The 19,018-nt window shown below is 38.5% G+C and overlaps 2 protein-coding genes and 1 long non-coding RNA gene across 8 annotated transcripts; 2 read left to right on the forward strand and 1 right to left on the reverse strand.

Annotated features, from left to right (window-relative positions):
• Positions 1 to 2,951: 2,951 nt before the first annotated feature.
• Positions 2,952 to 12,233, forward strand: rabepk (Rab9 effector protein with kelch motifs). Of its 6 annotated transcripts, none has more exons than XM_025908956.1 (8): positions 2,954 to 3,037; positions 3,525 to 3,579; positions 3,675 to 3,829; positions 4,149 to 4,304; positions 4,506 to 4,613; positions 11,036 to 11,185; positions 11,293 to 11,442; positions 11,553 to 11,843. In XM_025908956.1, the coding sequence occupies exons 1-8, from the start codon at positions 3,004 to 3,006 to the stop codon at positions 11,777 to 11,779; spliced, it is 1,035 nt and encodes a 344-aa protein (XP_025764741.1). In that variant the 5' UTR covers positions 2,954 to 3,003; the 3' UTR covers positions 11,780 to 11,843. The 6 variants fall into 6 exon arrangements, with proteins under 6 accessions (XP_025764742.1, XP_025764741.1, XP_025764740.1 ...); XM_025908955.1 differs by having other exon boundaries at positions 2,956 to 3,037; positions 4,506 to 4,670; XM_019361059.2 differs by lacking the exon at positions 2,954 to 3,037 and adding an exon at positions 3,082 to 3,354.
• LOC100706160 (endoplasmic reticulum chaperone BiP) lies at positions 12,211 to 15,738 on the reverse strand. Its single transcript, XM_019361056.2, has 9 exons — positions 15,600 to 15,738; positions 14,872 to 15,012; positions 14,545 to 14,776; positions 14,305 to 14,442; positions 14,102 to 14,214; positions 13,621 to 14,011; positions 13,294 to 13,531; positions 13,037 to 13,204; positions 12,211 to 12,908 (listed from the first exon to the last, which is right to left on the reverse strand). The coding sequence occupies exons 2-9, from the start codon at positions 14,988 to 14,990 to the stop codon at positions 12,346 to 12,348; spliced, it is 1,962 nt and encodes a 653-aa protein (XP_019216601.1). The 5' UTR covers positions 14,991 to 15,012; positions 15,600 to 15,738; the 3' UTR covers positions 12,211 to 12,345.
• A 111-nt stretch (positions 15,739 to 15,849) lies between these two features.
• Positions 15,850 to 18,946, forward strand: LOC102081320 (uncharacterized). Its single transcript, XR_003220882.1, has 5 exons — positions 15,850 to 15,933; positions 16,107 to 16,138; positions 17,715 to 17,819; positions 18,142 to 18,291; positions 18,494 to 18,946. It is a non-coding gene; the product is annotated as an uncharacterized LOC102081320 (long non-coding RNA).
• Positions 18,947 to 19,018: the final 72 nt, after the last annotated feature.

The raw sequence follows: 19,018 nt of genomic DNA on the forward strand, positions 1-19,018 counted from the left end.
CATATTATCTTAACTTTTTCTCGTGGCTTTTATTGTAACCATAACACTACAAACTAAGTCAGGGCAACTACAATAAAATTCATTCATATTCATTGTAACTGAAAGAAACCTCATTATAGGCATATGAAAATGTTTTTTAATACTATATTTATCTTAATCTATTCCAAACTATTTAGAAATGTTGTCCAAAAGTATGTGTGTGGAATAACATGAATCTTTGTTGCTTTTTATGCTGTTCCCACTGAATCCAGGCAACATTAGAGCAAACAAAATGCAATAGCACAACCTACTGAGCAAGTTGTGAAATGCACTGTGGATGTTTTGCTCTATATGAACATACTAGAAGAAACATCACTGATGGAAAAACAAGAAAAGAAAAAAAGAATAAGTTAAATATTACCATGCTGAAAATACACCCATTTATACCCAGATATAATATAAATTCACTGGCCAGTTCATAAGGTAGACCTTGCTAGTGTTGGGCCCAATTTGCCTTCAGAGCTCCCTTAATTTTCTGTATCTCTTTCTAGATTCAACACGTTGTGGAAATATTCCTCAGACATTTTGATCCAATCTGACATAACTGCATCACACAGTTGCTGCAGATTTGTCAGCTGCACATCCATGATGCAAATCTACCATTCCATCACATCCAAAAGGATGCTCTAGGATACTGTATTGGATTGAGATCTGGTAACTGTGGAGGCCATTTGAGTACAGAAAATTCATTGTCATGATGAAGGAACCAGTTTGAAATGATCTAAGCTCTGTGACACAGCATGTTAACCTCCTAGAAGCAGCCATTAGAAAATGGGTACCCTTTGGTCATGAAGGGATGAACCTGGATGACAGCAATGGTATTTAAACAATGCTTGGTATATCCCCCAACACAATTACACCACCAGCAGCCTGAACTGTTGATATACGGCAGGATGGATCCATGCTTTTATGTTCTTTATGCCAAATTCTGACCTTAACATCTGAATGTTACAGTAGAAATCAAGACTCAGTGGATCATGTAATATTTATCTTCTATTGGTGGTCAAACATCCTGCATTCTGTAGCTTAAATTTAGGTTAAAACTGTGTGAAAGAGGTCAAATCAAATTCATTGCTGAAATTTCAAATTGTGGTTAAAACCGTAAAAACCGTAAAAAATAAACACTGGGACTTATTACACACACACATCCACATACACTCACATGCACACAGTCGTACCAAACTTGAGCATCGCCCATCTTTATCTTTTGATACTTTCTTTCAAACTGTTAAAAAAGTACATATGTCAGCTCATTAAAATTAAGAGAAAATTAATTATAGCGAAGACTTCAGACTGGTTTGTGAACTGCAGCATCAAGCAGGAGAGAAAGAGTTATAATTTTAAGGTACCATCCCAACAAGAATTCTTTATTGAGGTTTAAAAATACCTGGTTGCTAAAACATAATTGCCTTTTCTGTCTAAGTCCTATCAGGTGAACTGAAACAATTGAGAAGCCATCTTTGAACTGGCCTCCAAAGTCACCATCACATGCCTGTATGATTTGTCAAAAGAGTAATTTATTTTGAAGGACAGTGAAATCCTTTGCAAAACGTCAAACAGCTCTGACCGCTTCACCTCCTCCGTAACAATTTAAATACTGGAGATCTTCAGTGAAGTTGACACCACAAGATAACACAATTCTCACTGTTTCCTGGTACACTTGTGGCTCTAATTGCTGAACATCTCTCATATTGAATATGGACTTTAATTGGGTAGTTGCACATGTGGAAGAGATGACTGCAGGAGAATTGTGTTTGACTCCCCAACAACCTCTTAGACAGATTCATATCTCGAGATTCAAACACAGTAAAATCGGCAAACACAAAAAACAGATCAACACCCCCAGGTATGAAGAAAAAACAGGCAGTGGCATCAGGAAGAGGTTGTCCTTCACGACTATTGCTTTGACTGACAGAATTGTCAGTTAATCCCAGTAAACAGAGTTAATCTTCTGATCCTTGTTCATACTCATGTCTAAACAACAATGAGCTTTTCGGAAACAGGGTTGGGAGACAGGCACTAGAGTGGTACAGTCTGGTCTCACTGGAGGAAGGGTGAGGGTCTGCTTTGCATCCTCAGGACTTCCTGTTTTGGGTGTGCTCCAGTTTGTACATATCTGACTTATTGACTTTATTCTAAAGAACCATTCAACAGAACCACAATTCTGTCTTTCAGCAGCACATTGAGCAAGTGCTTTGCAGTAGATGTAATCGCCCACCAGATGGCGACAAAATGTGACACACTGTGAAGTCAGGCGTGCACACACACAAACACATAGATGAACCCAGAGCACTCATTTTGTAACTTAAGATTAACCTTAATAATTAATAATTTACTGGATATCCGACACTCAGCAACATTGGACCCTTTAAACTGCGTAGTTTAGAGTGCAAACATCTGCTGATGTAGCAATTCCGTGTTCGTGAAGTTGATGTAAAACTAAACGTATAACACTGTCGGTATATTATATGAGAAAGAAAGAAATTACTTAATAATTAGGTTTAAAAAACGCTACTATGACTCCCAGCAACTCTACGCCTAGACTGTGTAGAAAGTGAGATGGACCTTTTATGTTCCAGCCAGATAAGACGTATTGGTATCCTGAGAATATTTGCACAGCCACATTACTATGTCAAATATAACATTAAACATGTTATGCTTTCACTTGTACTTAAGTGTGAAAATGCTCTTAGCCATAGCCTGCCTACCTTTTTTGCTTGAAGTGAGGAGTAGAACTCTTTGGGTTAAAAAAATAAATAAATAAATATACAATTTGCAGTTTGTATTTAAAATCATTTTTTCTACGATAACCATGCCAGGAACTAACATTAATGTTTCACGTATGATAAAATCTGCACTTTGGGGTAGCTAATTGAGATTGGCAAACTGGGCATGCGCCTCGGCAATCCCATGGCAACCACGTTTGGAACGAACTCATGATACAATGTAACCTACGTAAAACAAATGCGTACAGATTTCAACGTAGAGCCCCATTCTGGTTAGTAGTTAAGTATTTACGTTTACTAATTAAGAGTTTTTTATTTAACTTTATTAACATAATTCACGTACGTGCGCTACAAAGTGGGACCAAGGGGAAATTACTTCACGTAAAAGCCACGGTAGGCTCCTCTTTCCACCCGGAAGCAAAGGTTAGCGGAGAGGAAGCTCTTCTCGTGCTCGAAATGCGGACTGAGGGCGCTGATTGTGTTTCCAACTCAGTCGCTTACAAGAAGTCCTTTGCTAAGCGTTTAGAACAATAAAAAGGGACCTGTTTGGATCGCTTACATTGTGGCAACATTTCGTAAGAAAATGTAGGTATGTATGCTTTTTCAGAGGCGCTCATAGTACAGTCAGTCAGTGTTAGTCATTAATTTTTAATCCCAGCTCATAGTGTATTATTCGTATCTTATAACTTTGAGTGTAGCATCATCACTGAGGAGACAAAATAAGAGGAAACAACTTTTATATTAATGTATCTCTGACAGACATGGAGTTTCTACCAGTCCTTGATCCTCAACATAAACCCGAAGAAGGAATATGGTTAGTGAGTTGAAGTACTTTAAGTGGACTTGTGATTTTAATACGATTATAACACTGGATGTAGCCTCTTGTTAAAATTGTTCTGTTGCTAATAGGTATTCTTTGAGACCCAGGGGAAGTGCTCCAGGTGTTAGTGTTGGTCACACCTGCATATTCACTCCATCTGAGGATGGAGGAAAAGGGAGACTCCTTATTATTGGAGGAGCCAATCCCAGTGGCAGTTTCTCAGATTCGCACATCATAAATCTAGGTAAAAATATATATATGTGTGTGTGTGTATGTATGTATATATATATATATATATATATATATATATATATATATATATATATATATATATATATATATATATATATATACGTATATATATATATATATATCTCCAGAGCCAGCTTTTACAGTATTATGACCTCAGTATAACTGTATTTTAAAATATAGTTTTCAAGCTCATGTTTTACAGGCTTTAATGGGACATCTTTTTTAATTATGACAAGAAGCTAAAGTTATCATCAGCCAATTAGACTGATATTGTATAACTTTCTTTGTATTTTTGTTTTTGTATGGACCAGACAATCATGGATGGGACATTGTTGAGTGGGAGGGTTTGGAGGCAAGGTATGAACACTGCAGCTTTGTGCCAGAGAGCTGCCCCCAGAGCCTGTGGGTGTTTGGGGGTGCACAGCAGACTGGAAATCGCAACTGTATCCAAAATGTACAGGTGGCAGGTAAATCCTATTTTAAACTAACCTAGTAATCTGATGGATTTTCACAGATGAGAAAGGTTTCACTCAGATTTCTTGTTGACCTGTGAAACCATGGCTGTGAAAACCTTGAAAACTTGTAGTCTGTAACCACACATGATCATATAAATAGATCACATGATATATTGAATACCCACAAATCATTTCCATTCTGTGTGTGTCTAGACAGCAACCCTCGCTGGAATACTGTAGAAACAAATGGGACACCCCCGAGTCCCAGGACATACCACACCACCTCAGCCTGCCTTGGGGACAAGCTTTTTGTGTTTTCTGGTGGGGAAATAGGATCTGCACCTGTCTCTGACTCCAAACTTCATGTCTTTGATACAGGTTTGTAGTGCTGGGCGATATGGAAAAAATATTTATCACGATATGAATTATTTTATATCACGATATACCACCTGACCTGTGGTCATCTGGAAAGTATGCAGTCTGTAAACAGCGAGTGGAGAGGGTGCAGTCTTTGTTTTGAGTTACCATAAAGCATGTCGCAAATCCGGGTGCATGTAAAGTAGCACCATGTCGCAAAACCACAAGACGGAGTTTCCTTGCGAAAAATATCATTTTTTTATACTTTATTTTCTCTTGCATAAAGTTAAAAGTATGTATAGTGAGAAGACAACACTAATATATTTGCCACAGGCTATTTAACCCTTTAAGACCTACCATAGAACCAAGTCCGCCAGAGCTTATCTTTACATTTTACATGCTGTAGTGCCATTTGTGGGAGCATTTCAAGTTGCTATACATCAATACAACCGTTATAGCCCAAATTTTAATAATATGTATGCATTAAGTCCATAGTAACTACATAAATTGCAAAAAAAGTGCAATAAACTACAAAGAAATTTAAAATCGTTTTTGTTTTGTTTTTTACATATATTTCTAGTTAGAGAAATTTAAGAGGCTTATCCCTCAAAACTGTAAATACAAAAAAGTTGCACAAAATAGTTTCCAACCACAAAATTTATGCAATTTTTGCAAAGCTATATGTGGAAGGAAACCGTGACTTAGGACAAGCTAATGGAATAAGATGTAAGTACAACTCCTACGGTTTCATATGCAAAAAGAATTATTGCGCTACCTTACCTGGTTCCAGTTCTACAGGGATTTAAAAATAGTTAGGCAAAACAGAGTGTGCCTGCTCCGACCGGTTGTAAAGGGTTAATGATATATTTTATGTAATAATTTATAAAATTAGGGTTCTCAAACAAAAAAACATTCAACTTAAATATATAAAATATAACTATTTACAGAGAGACGAATAAAAAGGACACAGCTTAAAGTGGAAGAGAAGGAGCTTTGGCTGGACCTGCCTCTTAGAACTAGGTCAGAGCATCATCACCAGGCTCCTGGTTGGTTGTCGCGGCGACTTGAAGCTGGAGTTCAGATTTTTCCAACTCGAGCGGTAGATGCGATACGTGCAAATGCACAAAATGCATTGTTGATGAGGCATTGAGCGTCGTTTACGAAAATTGAATTTCGGCGATTATATTTGAATCAGTGAAATTTTGGCTCAGTCAGAAATATTATAACTCTGATCACTTATCAGTACATATCCATATTTTTATATCTATAAAAACAAAGCTGACACTTGTGGGACTTGATCAAAGGTGCAAGCATCACAGCAGATGCCTTTATGTCAAAGTAACTGAGGATAAAACACAGAAAAACATGAAGGAGATTTTCCTGGCCTGGGATTTTATAGCAGATAACCTTAAAAATATTCTGCAATAGATACATTTGTTCAGTATTGAACTGAAGAAATTAGGCTTTGTTGTTGGAAGTTTAAAAATAAAAAGCAGTGGCAGACAGCGCTGTAAACAACGGTAGCCTGGTGGGTAATAAGCAAGCGAATAAAGCAGAAAACAGATTTTTTTTTTATGGGAATCTATTCCTGAGAGAGAGAGAGACGGAGAGCTCTGCATGAAGTGTGATTTTTTTTTTATTTATTTTTTTTTATTGTGGTGGAAGCAAAACAGCAAAAGTAAGAGGGAATTCATGACGATGTTTTTGTGAAGCGAAACGTGAAGCTAGTTTGGATCTTCTTTTGCTGCTGGTTCAGTCAATATTGTTTGGAGAGAGATCAAACCTGCAGCTTCAGAATCTAGCGCAAAAAAGACAAACACAAAGAGCGGAGCCACCGAAGTGTGGAAATGTTTCACTCAGTACAGTGCGCTCCAGCTGTGAGGCTACAGCTGCTGTTATGCAGCTGATGAATTGGTAATTGTGCACTGACTGGTCCTGGTATTCTCCTAACCCCAAAACTGTTGCTGCTGAGAAAAATGTAATTTACACAGCTGGAGAAGCAATGTACAGGAAGTACCTCCCCATAACTACACTGCTTTTTCTGATTTCACAGTAGTCCTCCAGTCTCTCTCCCAGTCATTCTCACACAACTCCATAATGATGTTGGTGGTACAGGACCATTGTTTTATCTACTCAGATAATCGCTGTCAGACACGTAGTAGTAAACAAAACAAAAGTAAACAAAATCAAACATCAACATTTTTATGTAGTTCCAGATTTTTATTAATTGTATTGTAATGGCTGATGGATGGTGAAGACTTTACAATATAACTGTTGTTGTGAATATGTTCACAACAACAGTTGTGAATATTTTCACAACTGTTGTTGTGAAAAAACAACCCCAACAATCAAATGATCCCCTATGAGCAAGCACATGGCGACAGTGGGGAGGAAAAACTCCCTTTGAACAGGAAGGAACCTCCAGCAGATCCAGGCTCAGGGAGGGGCGGCTATCTGCTGCGACCGGTTGGGGGGTGTTATTTATATTTTACTGCTGTTAATATTTCCATGTCTGTAATAAGCGTGATAAATACTGTGTTTCCATTTCTTTCTCAAGTTCAGCCAAAGCACGTTTTTCTTTGGCTCTCTCGTAATTATATTGGCAAAGTTCAATGTATTTTTCACGCCTTTTTTGCGCCTCTTCCATATGCTTTGCCAATAATATCACGTCAGCCTTCCTGTTCCTGCCAGCCTCACCCCACTCCCGACTTTCCCTTTGTTTGTCCTGCATTCTCTCGTCCTTTAGCCTGATTGCGTCCTCCCAGCTGTTGTGGAGTGACTTAAACCTGGCTTTTCTTTCAGCCTCCCCTCTTTTTTCGTGTTCAAGGCATTCCACTAACGGCTTTTCCTCCCGTTGCTCCTTTAACTCGATTTCTTTTTGAACTTCTTTAAGGTTATTTTTCCTTCTAATTTGCTCTCTTTGCTCACGAAGAACCTCGTATGTTTTAAGCGTTCTAAGAGTAGCGTTGTGCTGGTGATTTTGAATTAATATGTCTGACATATTCATTTCCTCTCTAATTTTTAGTTCTTTTTCTTTTTGAGCTCTGAATTTTTTAAGATCTGCCAGTACCTTGTTTGGCATTTGAACGGAGGACGTTTGGAGGGCCTTGTTGAAGTTTGTTGATGCAAAAGCATAAATGTGAGACATATTTAATAAAGGTTGTCTTTCACTGGTATTATAGACTTTCAGCGGTATTTTAGACAGAACAACTTTGGAGTTCACTTGTGTAGAGTATAGCGATGCTTTTTTTTTTTTTTTTTTTTTTTTTTTTTTTTTTACCTTTTATTGTTTATTTTATTTTCACTTGCTGAATACGGGACAGACTTGACTGGTGGAAAGAAAGGGGAGAAAGAAAGAGGGAAAGAAAAAAAAAAAACCTGAGAAGAGGGACGGGGAAAAAGGGCAAAAAACAAAAACCAACAGAATAAGCAGACCAAAAAAAAAATACATATCGATCACCTGGATCACCTGTTGAGAAAGAAAAAAAGAAAGCAAGCAGAAGAAGACAAGAGTAATAAACAAGATCACAATGATATATGGGAGGAACCTTTATATTCCAACATAGGAAGTGTTATGAATAGCTGATCGGATCGGCAAAGCGTGTTTCTGGAATATTGTTTTTGTTGCTGGAAGTGCTTTTTATGCAATTTTTGCAAAGCTATATGTGGAAGGAAACCATGACTTAGGACAAGCTAATGGAATAAGATGTCAGTACAACTCCTACGGTTTCATATGCAAAAAGAATTATTGCACTACCTTACCTGGTTCCAGTTCTACAGGGATTTAAAAATAGTTAGGCAAAACGGAGTGTGCCTGCTCCGACCGGTTGTAAAGGGTTAATGATATATTTTATGTAATAATTTATAAAATTAGGGTTAGAAACGATAGACGACAAATGGCACGATAGACACTTTTCTATCGTCCACACGATATATATCATCATATCGCCCAGCACTACAGGTTTGTGTCAAATAAACCTGCTGCTTATCGCAGTCCATTACAATAACATCACCTGACAGTATTTCAGAAGAAATCTGCTTCAGAGATGAAATTTTGATATTTCTTACGGGTTTTGTTGTGAAAACTGAAATAGCTGATTGGGTGCTGTATCTACGATATTTATTGATCTATTTGTATTGGACATCTATGTAAATTGCTGAGTTGAATTTTCATCATTAATAGTAATCTTATGCTTTCTCAATCGTCAATGGTTGCTTTATATAATAATGTTTTAAAAATAAGGAAAAGATCTATAAAGAGAGAATATTGGAAACATATCACTTCACTGGGCTACATATCTATCTGTGGATGTCTCCACAACCAAACCTGTTAAATTATTTAACAGTGTAGAGCACCAATAAATGAAATGCAAAGTATGTATTCATTTCACTGACAGCAGTTTAAAATGATGTGTAAAATAATTAATAATGTAAAAGACTGAAAAACGTGTGATTTTTTTTTTTTTTTTTCATGTGCTTCAAAAATGTGTATGTTTAATTTACAGCATTACAAAGTATTTGCTACTCTAGGAAGATCAAATGTGAAATCAGAGTAAAAGTCACGAGATCAAATAGAGATAAGTTCATTAACACTAGCGCCAACCAACAATTTTAAGTGTCAGTTTTTTAGATTCAGTGATTGAAGTTTAGTAAATTTTGTTTCTTTATTTATTTTGGGAGCATTTTGGCTGTAGACCTTTTTAATTAGCTGTAACTTAGCCTTGACTCCATATTGTCAAATAGCGTTTCTATTCCACAGCCAAGAATGGCTTTTAGGTCAAATGTCATTTTTACTGAATCATGTGAGAAAATTATGGAAAACCTGGTACTGAATTGTTTTAAAAATGTCTTTGTAATTTGTAATAATAATTCTTTGGCTTTCATCACTTTTGGTGTTTTAGATGCTCACATGACAAAACCTCTATATGCTTATTATAAAGAGTGTTGGGGAGTAACTGAATACATGTACCGGCGTTATATATTTAAAATACAAAATATGAGTAACTGTATTCGGTTACAGTTACAGTTTTAAAAGGTGGTATTCAGAATACAGTTATTTTGTTGAAATAAATGGATTACACTGCGGTCCTTTCCTGTTTCATATGTTAGGCTGTGCCCTCTCTATTTTTGGTAATTCCACGCCAGTGGAAACCCAAACAAAACATGCATTAAGAGGCTCTAGTGCCTGTGTCTCAATCTCGTGGCTTATATAACCCCTACTCATCTTTTTTTTGAAAAATTATTCAAAAAATAATCGAATATAAAGGCAATAGGCTGAGTGTTACAGGCATAGCCCTAAAGAATGTAGCCTCATGGGCAGAAATCCGTGCTGCAGGGAGAATGGATTGCCATACCCCCTTATGTGTCTGTGAGCGCAAGGGAGGGAGAAAAAGGAGAGTCAAAAAGTACGAGTTGTCACCAACCAGAAACGGGAGATGGAAGCATGTAAATTTAATAATGATAACCACTGCAGCCAAAAAAAAGTTGCCTGACGAACCCAGTTGTAGGTAAGCTATTAAGACTCAACTGTACACTGTGTGTTTTCCTCCAAAACAATAAGTTCCCTTTGAGCAGCCTTTCAACGCCTCTCTGTCTCTCGCTAGCAAATTTGACCCAGACAACAAAGTAAAGCTAGCTTTCGGCTACGAGCCCGACATGGAACCCGACGTATTAGCCGGAGGTCCCTTTACTACGGGTCGGAGCCGTGGACCTGTTTTATATATGCGCGGAATAGTTTTCTATACGAGATCGCTGCAAAAAGTGCAGCCTTACCTAATGTCCACCCTACTGTTACTCATTTTCTATTAAGATTTTAATAGAAATACACACATTTCTCGGCTAGTTGTTATCTTACCCGAAACGCCAACTTTAAAAACAAATTAACCTTCAGTAATAGTAATAAATCACACAGCAAGAGTACATTCATGTATTTGTAAAAACCATGATAATATATTAAGTAATCCAAAGTATTCAAAAACATGTTACTCTCATTGAGTAACGTAATGGAATATGTTACAAAGTACATTTTGGGGTATGTATTCTGTAATCTGTAGTGGAATACAATTTAAAAGTAACCTTCCCAATGCTCATTATAAAAACAAAAAAAAAAACACATAACAGACAATACTTATCTATGATACCCACAAACAATTGAGAGAATGTATGCACTCATTATTCATTCACTGGTAGATACAAAAAGATCAAGTGCTGAGGAGATATGTCACTGTTCAAGGCATTTCCTGTCTGTGATTGAGAATTTCAAAATGAAAATCCATATTCTCCTGTTTCTTTCATGTTTCACTATTGACAGATGCTATAAAAAGTGTATATGCACATATAAAAATAATATTTTTTCCGTCCATCTCTTCTGTGTAAATCTGTTGCAGTGTCTTCTACTTGGTCCCAACCTGAAACACAAGGCAGGCACCCTCCAGCCAGACATGGTCACATCATTGTAGCAGTGGATTCAAAGATCTACATTCATGGGGGCATGGCTGGAGACAAATTCCACAATGATATTTACTCTCTTGATTCAAGTGAGACTCTCCACATATGTGATTCACAAAGGAAGCACTTTGTATTTCAACACGCATGCAGCATACGTGTTCAGAGTGTCACCGCATCTGTTAAATTATCTTTAAAGGGAGCATGAAGTGGGAGAAAGTGCAAGCCAAAGGAGATATTCCACCAGGAGTAGCTGCCCACTCAGCTGTTGTGCTGGGCAAGAACATTTACGTGTTTGGAGGGATGACAGCAGATGGAGCAAGCAACTCCATGTACAGATTTAACACTGGTACGCTGTCTTTAAGCCATCCATAATTTCTTTTTAACCCTATATAAATGTAGTATTTTAGTTCTTTACAAACATCTAAGTATGATTGTTTTTATATTGTCTGCTTGCAGACAAATCTAGATGGCTCCTAATGAAATTCAAAGAAGCTCTGCCGCCTAAACGCCTTGACCACTCCATGTGTACATTTCCCTGGACGGTGTGTGATGATGGGAAACCAGAGGAGGAGCGAGGCAACAGACCAGCACCCCCTAAGGCAATAAACCTGTTATTTGTATTTGGAGGCATGAATACTCTGGGTACCATATATAATGATTGTATTGTGACTGTTGTCAAATAAAAAAACTAAAAAAAAAAACCTTGAAAGGAAAAAAATGATGTTGCAATAAAATATTTCAACATGATATTAGTTTTAGAATTTGCACTTTTACATACTGAACACGTTTCAAATTAAAATTTTATATATATCTATATAGATATATGTCATTGTATGTGTATATGTATGTGTACGTATACATACATACACACACACACACATATATATATATGAAGTTTTGCACTGCCTGTGAACATAAAGAGCCCTTCACACAGACACTATATTCAGTGTACCGACAAAACCCACCCGCCCGCCCAACTACATCCCTCCCCTTTCCAGAACCCCATCAGGACTGCCTGAGAACAGCAGCAACAAGCCTCATATCCAGGCTGACAAATATCTCCGCCTTCCAGCGAAGAGAACACGTCTCACACACTGAAACTTGTTTTAAAGTCTTTCAGGAAATTCAGTATGGTCACTTGTTATTGTCAGCCCCTTCCCAACCACTCCTCTCACAATTTGAGTCCCATCAGTCCAATATGTACACCAACATGCCAGAGGGCCAGGGAGCGACAAGACTTCAGACCTGCCTACAACTCATCCTTCTCATCTTGCTCACTGCCCTCTGGTGGAGGACCACCTGCACTACCGTAGAGCTTGCTGATAATGGGCTGAACCACCTCCTCAAGCTCCTTCTTCTTGGCCTGGAAGTCATCCAGGTCAGCATCTTGGTGGGACTCCAACCACTCAATCTTCTCCTCCACTGCCTTCTCAATGGACTCCTTATCGTCATCTGACAGCTTGCCACCAAGCTTCTCCTTGTCACCGATCTGGTTCTTCAGGGAGTATGCGTAGCTCTCCAGCTCATTGCGAGCGTCGATTCGCTCCTTCAGCTTCTTATCTTCGTCAGCAAAGCGTTCGGCGTCGTTCACCATGCGTTCGATGTCCTCGGGCGTTAGCCGGTTCTGGTCATTTGTGATTGTGATCTTGTTCTTGTTGCCTGTGCCCTTGTCCTCAGCAGTGACACGCAGAATGCCGTTGGCATCAATCTCAAAGGTGACTTCAATCTGAGGTACACCGCGAGGAGCAGGGGGGATGCCAGTCAGGTCGAAGGTACCCAGGAAATGGTTGTCTTTGGTCAAAGGACGCTCACCTATAAAAAAACAGTAACAATTAGACTTGTGGAACATTGCATTTCACTGTCACGTGTTTCTTGTCATTGAAGTCTTTGTATAAAAAAAACTATTTTGCAACTTTAAAAAATAATATCCAAACTATTACCTTCATAGACTTTGATGGTGACAGTAGGCTGGTTATCAGAGGCTGTAGAAAAGATCTGGGCTTTTTTGGTGGGCACCACAGTGTTCCTGGGGATCAGTTTGGTCATTACTCCTCCAACAGTCTCAATACCAAGGGTCAGGGGGCACACATCCAGAAGAACCAAATCACCTGCAAGTGAATGAAAAGGTTTAGTAAACAGGATCACATTTGAAAGCTCAACCCTGTTTCATAAAATACTTCTAAAAGTGATGACTCACCACCGCACTCCCCTCCAGAAAGCACGCAAGCCTGCACAGCAGCTCCGTATGCCACAGCCTCATCAGGGTTGATGCCTCTAGATGGCTCTTTGCCATTGAAGAACTCCTTCACCAGCTGCTGGATTTTGGGGATACGGGTGGAGCCTCCAACCAGGACAATCTCATCAACGTCAGAGTTCTTCAAGTGAGCATCTTCCAGCACCTTCTGTACAGGCTTCATGGTGGAACGGAACAGGTCCTGTGTTTTAAAGAAAAAGTTAAAAAAAGCTTGGTCATCCGTTTCTCCAATAGGGTTTGATACTTTTTAGAACCAAATTAATATCTTACCATGTTCAGCTCCTCAAACTTGGCACGAGTCAGGGTCTCAGAGAAGTCCTCTCCCTCAAAGAAAGACTCGATCTCAATGCGGGCTTGGTGCTGGGCAGACAGCGCCCTCTTGGCCTTCTCGACCTCACGACGCAGCTTCTGCACAGCACGGTTGTCTTTGCGCACATCTTTGCCAGTCTTCTTCTTGTACAGCTTGATGAAGTGCTCCATGACACGCTGGTCAAAGTCCTCACCTCCCAGATGAGTGTCACCGTTGGTGGCCACCACTTCGAACACACCGTTGTCAATGGTCAGAAGAGAGACATCAAAGGTGCCACCGCCCAGATCGAACACAAGAATGTTCTTCTCTCCGTCCTTCTTGTCCAGGCCATAAGCAATAGCAGCAGCAGTTCTAAAGAATACAATGAGAGTTTATTAAAAGGGAGGGCAGAGATATTTTTTGGAGTTTCAAATTGCAAATTCATTTTGACTGGATGCTTACGGCTCATTGATGATTCGCATAACATTCAGACCAGCAATGGTACCAGCATCCTTAGTGGCCTGGCGCTGGGCATCGTTAAAGTAGGCAGGGACAGTGACCACAGCATGTGTGACCTGAGGAAAAAGGATAAAGTTAGATTTGATGATACACCATTTAATTAAGATTAGCTTTTTCACTGATTTACAATCTCTGACTTTTTGTACCTTCTTGCCCAGGTAAGCCTCAGCAGTCTCCTTCATCTTAGTTAGCACCATAGCAGAGACCTCCTCAGGAGCAAAGGTCTTCATCTGGCCACCACCAATGTCAACCTGGATATGGGGCTTGCTCTTCTTCTCAGTAACCTTCAGAGGAATATACATCAATATTAATTTAACAAGAATTTCACTCAAACATGACCCAAAGAACCAACTACTACAAGTTTTACTGTCAGTTTAGAAGCTCACCTTGAAGGGCAGGTACTTGATGTCCTGCTGCACAGACGAGTCAGCCCATGTGCGACCAATCAGCCTCTTGGCATCAAAGATGGTGTTCTCGGGGTTAGAGGTCAGCTGATTCTTGGCAGCATCACCAATCAGACGCTCACCTTCACTGGTGAAGGCCACATAGGAGGGAGTGATTCGATTTCCCTGGTCATTGGCAATAATCTCCACACGTCCATTCTTGAACACTCCAACACTGCAAGAAAACAGTTTGAATTCAGTCTGAATCGAATCACATTTTATTCCACAGTGGTATCATGTCACTATTAAAAAGAGTTTGACATGACTTACCATGAGTATGTGGTCCCCAGGTCAATCCCAATTACAGTCCCCACGTTCTCCTTCTTGTCTTCATCGTCAGCGGCAAACACTGTGCTGACCACCAGCATCACAACCCAGAACAGCTTCATCTTTGTTTGTTTGCTCTCCAATCTACAAGGAAAAATGCAGAAAAGACATACAATGTAAATCAACGTGGCCTTGAAATCAATAAGTGGACTAAGCCTCCCAAATTCAAGAAGCTAGCAGCCAATAGTACTGATGTGATTTGCTGAGCTCCAGAACCATAGCAGACTTGAAGTTGGTCTTAAAGAATATATACTATAAATATTTTTGACTGTGTTATTGTACTTACAGTAAAAACAGTCCAGTTCTTTTTGGCAATTAAAAATATTGACAAAACTGTTATATAACATTTGTTGCTATTCCTACCACCTTCCTGGCCAGCTCTTCTTAAAAAGAAAACATTTTATTTGCATTTTTATTCTCAACTTTTGAAAAACAATTAATAAATAAAAAATATTTCAAAGTCACTCAACAGTTTTATATATTATTCTTTCCTTTTTCATAAACACCTTGATAAAAAGTGTTGTAGAAAATGTACATAATTATCATGCGTTTCAACATTCATAAATAAATCTGTGGCGCTATTCTTGCCTGTTGCCAGTTTAGCTCACTGCGTTAACACGCACCGCCCTAAACCTCAATCTAAAATCGCTGGGCGCCGGTTCGCGTCTTACCTGCTCGACTTTGTTGTTGTGGTCTTGAAATCGTCTCTTTTACAAAATAAAATAGTGTAAACAGTGATAACCTCTAAAAGTTACAATACCGTGAAGCAAACTGTGTCTGTTTTGTCTATTCCACATTATTGTATCTGTGAAATCTTGTGTATATATAGAAGCCTTCATGTACAAGTCGTCATACTTTCCCGGTTTTGAGCCTCGCGATTGGCTGAGCTGCTGTTTGTTGGAAGACGCTAATTGGTTTCAGCTAGCGCGCTGGCTGCAGCTGATTTGCAAACATCAGGTTTAGGCGACGTCACCGTTTGTGCCGAAACTTGAGTGTAACGTGCAAGTATGTAAAAATAAGTCAATGTATGTATACATGTATAATTACCTCCACAAAGGAAGTTGTGTTTTTGTCAATCTGACACTTAAAAAGTGTTGAGTGAAATCTGATAAAACTTCGTAGCAGTGTAGTGTGAGTTCATGTTAACAATCCATTAAAATTTGGTTTCTTACACTCAGGTCTTGATTGCAAACTTGACATGGGACACTTTGTGAGTATAGCTGATTCATTACGTTATGACTTTGTTATGTATGTTACAGTAACAGATGATAACCGTTTAAATATATGGCAACAGGAATACTTGTACAATGTTCCTCAAAAACTATTATGTTTTTAGAAAATCAAACAAACTTTGTTCACTTGATAAATTATCACTAAACATTTAAACATTTTTTAAAAAATGTGAACAAATACTATACAAAAATACAACAACAATAATAAAAATAATAATACTATATAATAATTATAAATTTCCTTAGAAGTAAATACTGCCAACAAGTAGACACACACACACACACACACACACACACACATATATGTCTATTTGTTATGGCATACAACCATAAGAAAATTCTATCATTATGCTTTTTTTCTTTTTGGCAAAAACACATTGTTTGTTCCAATTTTTTAGTTCCAACTACCAAAAATGCCAAATATATATCAGTGTTTGAAAGACATAAAACTGTATTTTTGCACCAACAAGGTGATTCCCAAAGAGCTATTACCTGAAAACTTGGCATATGTCTGCATGGTGTGTAGATTGTTCGTAAAATATCTGAGGAAAACAAACAAGTGGCAAACTAAAATAAAAAATGTCAGGCCTAAAAATCTACCTCAGATGAAAATTGTCTAAAAGTCATTTCCTTAAGAAACAGGAAAAAATCCAGCAAAAACCTTAAACAGAACCTGAGACATGCATCTGGCCCTTCAGCTGATCCATCTGCTGTTTACTGAAGCCTCATCAGAAATGGTCTCAGTTGAAGAGTGGCTGTCAAGAAGCCATTCTTAAGGAGGGGAAGCAGGGAGAAAAAGCTGAGGTATGCCAAATAACACAAGTACTGGACTGAAAATCAGTGGCAACACTGTCTGAATGAAAAAATTAAATCTATGATTTAAATCCTCATCAATATATACAGAGAAGAACAAGAGCAAAATACAACAGAGAGCATCTACAGCCATCTGTAATACACAGTGGAGACTATGTTATGTTTTCGAGGAGCATTTCAGACAGTGGTGTTGAAGCTCTTGTCAAAACTGGTGGAATTCTGAACACAGAAAAGTACAGTCAGATTTTGATCCACCTTGTTGAAAGCATCTAATTGGCAATGGCTTCATTTTCAGCATGACAGGGATTCCAGTATACCCCCAATGCAGTAAAGGCATACCTGGATTTAAAGCACACAAGCAAACAATGGAACACAACCAGCCATTGATTGGCTTCCCCAGAGCCTGGACCTCAACATTATTGAAGCAGTGTGGGATCATCTTGACAGAGAATGAAAAAAAGGCAGCCAACATCCAAAAACAGCTTTAAATGTCTTTCAAGAAGTTTTATTTTTCAAAATAAGATACCTGATTCTTTAATATTTTTGTTAAGGGGGACAAAAAGCACACATTTTAAATATCAAGGGGCATGTATTCCCTGCATGGTCCCTAAAATTATGTTTTTCTGCTGTAAATTATGCCTTTCTGGTTTCAGTTTGAACAGATGATATGAAAAATGTATGTTTATATGACAATAATTAATTTTTTTTTCCATCCATCTCTTCCTTGTAAATTTGTTGCAGTGTTTTCTTCTCATTCTGAACCTGAACCACAAGGCAGACACCCTCCAGCCAGACATGGTCACATCATTGTAATGGTGGATTCAAAGATCTACATTCATTCACTTTGTATGTCAACACACATGCAGCATAAGTGTTTAGAGCAGGGGTGCCCAATCCTAGTCCTCGAGAGCTACCGTCCTGCAGCTTTTAGATTCATCCTTGTTCCAACACACCTGAATCAAATGAATGTCTTGTTATCGGGCCTTTGCCAAACTTGATGGCATGCTGAAGAGGTCATCAAACCATTTGATTCAGCTGTGTTGGAGTAGGGATGCATCTAAAAGCTGCAGGACAGTAGCTCCCGAGGACTAGGATTGGGCACCCCTGGTTTAGAGTATCACTGCATTACACTGGGATGATATAAAAATATGTTAAATTAATTTTAAAGGGAGCATGAAGTGGGAGAAAGTGCAAGCCAAAGGAGATATTCCACCAGGAGTAGCTGCGCACTCAGCTGTTGTGCTGGGCAAGAATATTTACATGTTTGGAGGGATGACAGCAGATGGAGCAAGCAACTCCATGTACAGATTTAACACTGGTACGCTGTCTTTAAGCCATGAATAAATATATTTTTTGAACCCTATATAAAAATGTAGTATTTTAGTTCTTTACAAAAATCTAAGTATGATTGTTTTTATATTGTCTGCTTGCAGACAAATGTAGATGGCTCCTAATGAAATTCAAAGTAGCTCTGCCACCTAAACGTCTTGACCACTCCATGTGCATATTTCCCTGGACAGGGTGTGATGATGGGAATCCAGAGGAGGAGCGAGCCAATGGACCAGCACCCCCTGAGGCAATAAACCTGTTATTTGTATTTGGAGGCATGAATACTCTGGGTACCATATATAATGGATTTTGTAAAGGAAAAAAAAAAAGATGTAGGAATAAAATATTTTACATTATAATTACGTTTAAAGCTTCTACCATTACATGCTGAAAGAAAAAAAAAAGTTTGAAATTCAGGTACAAAATTGAAATTTCATATACTGAAAGGTCAAGATTTCAGAGGGTTGACTTCACCAATGTGGACCCTGAAACTATAAATTAAAACAGGACAGAAAACAGTTTGTATCAAACATTTATTTCAATGTCTTTCCAGAAGTACAATAGCCAGATTCAATAAATAAACTTTAGCACTGCCTGTGAACATGAAGAGCCCTTCATCCCACAGACACCATTTTCAGTGTACCCACAAATGCCCCCCCTCCCCCAACTACATCCCTCCCCTTTCCAGAACCCCATCAGGACTGCCTGAGAACAGC

Source organism: Oreochromis niloticus, linkage group LG7 (genome assembly GCF_001858045.2).
Source record: "Oreochromis niloticus isolate F11D_XX linkage group LG7, O_niloticus_UMD_NMBU, whole genome shotgun sequence".
In the NCBI taxonomy this organism is placed as follows: domain Eukaryota; kingdom Metazoa; phylum Chordata; class Actinopteri; order Cichliformes; family Cichlidae; genus Oreochromis; species Oreochromis niloticus.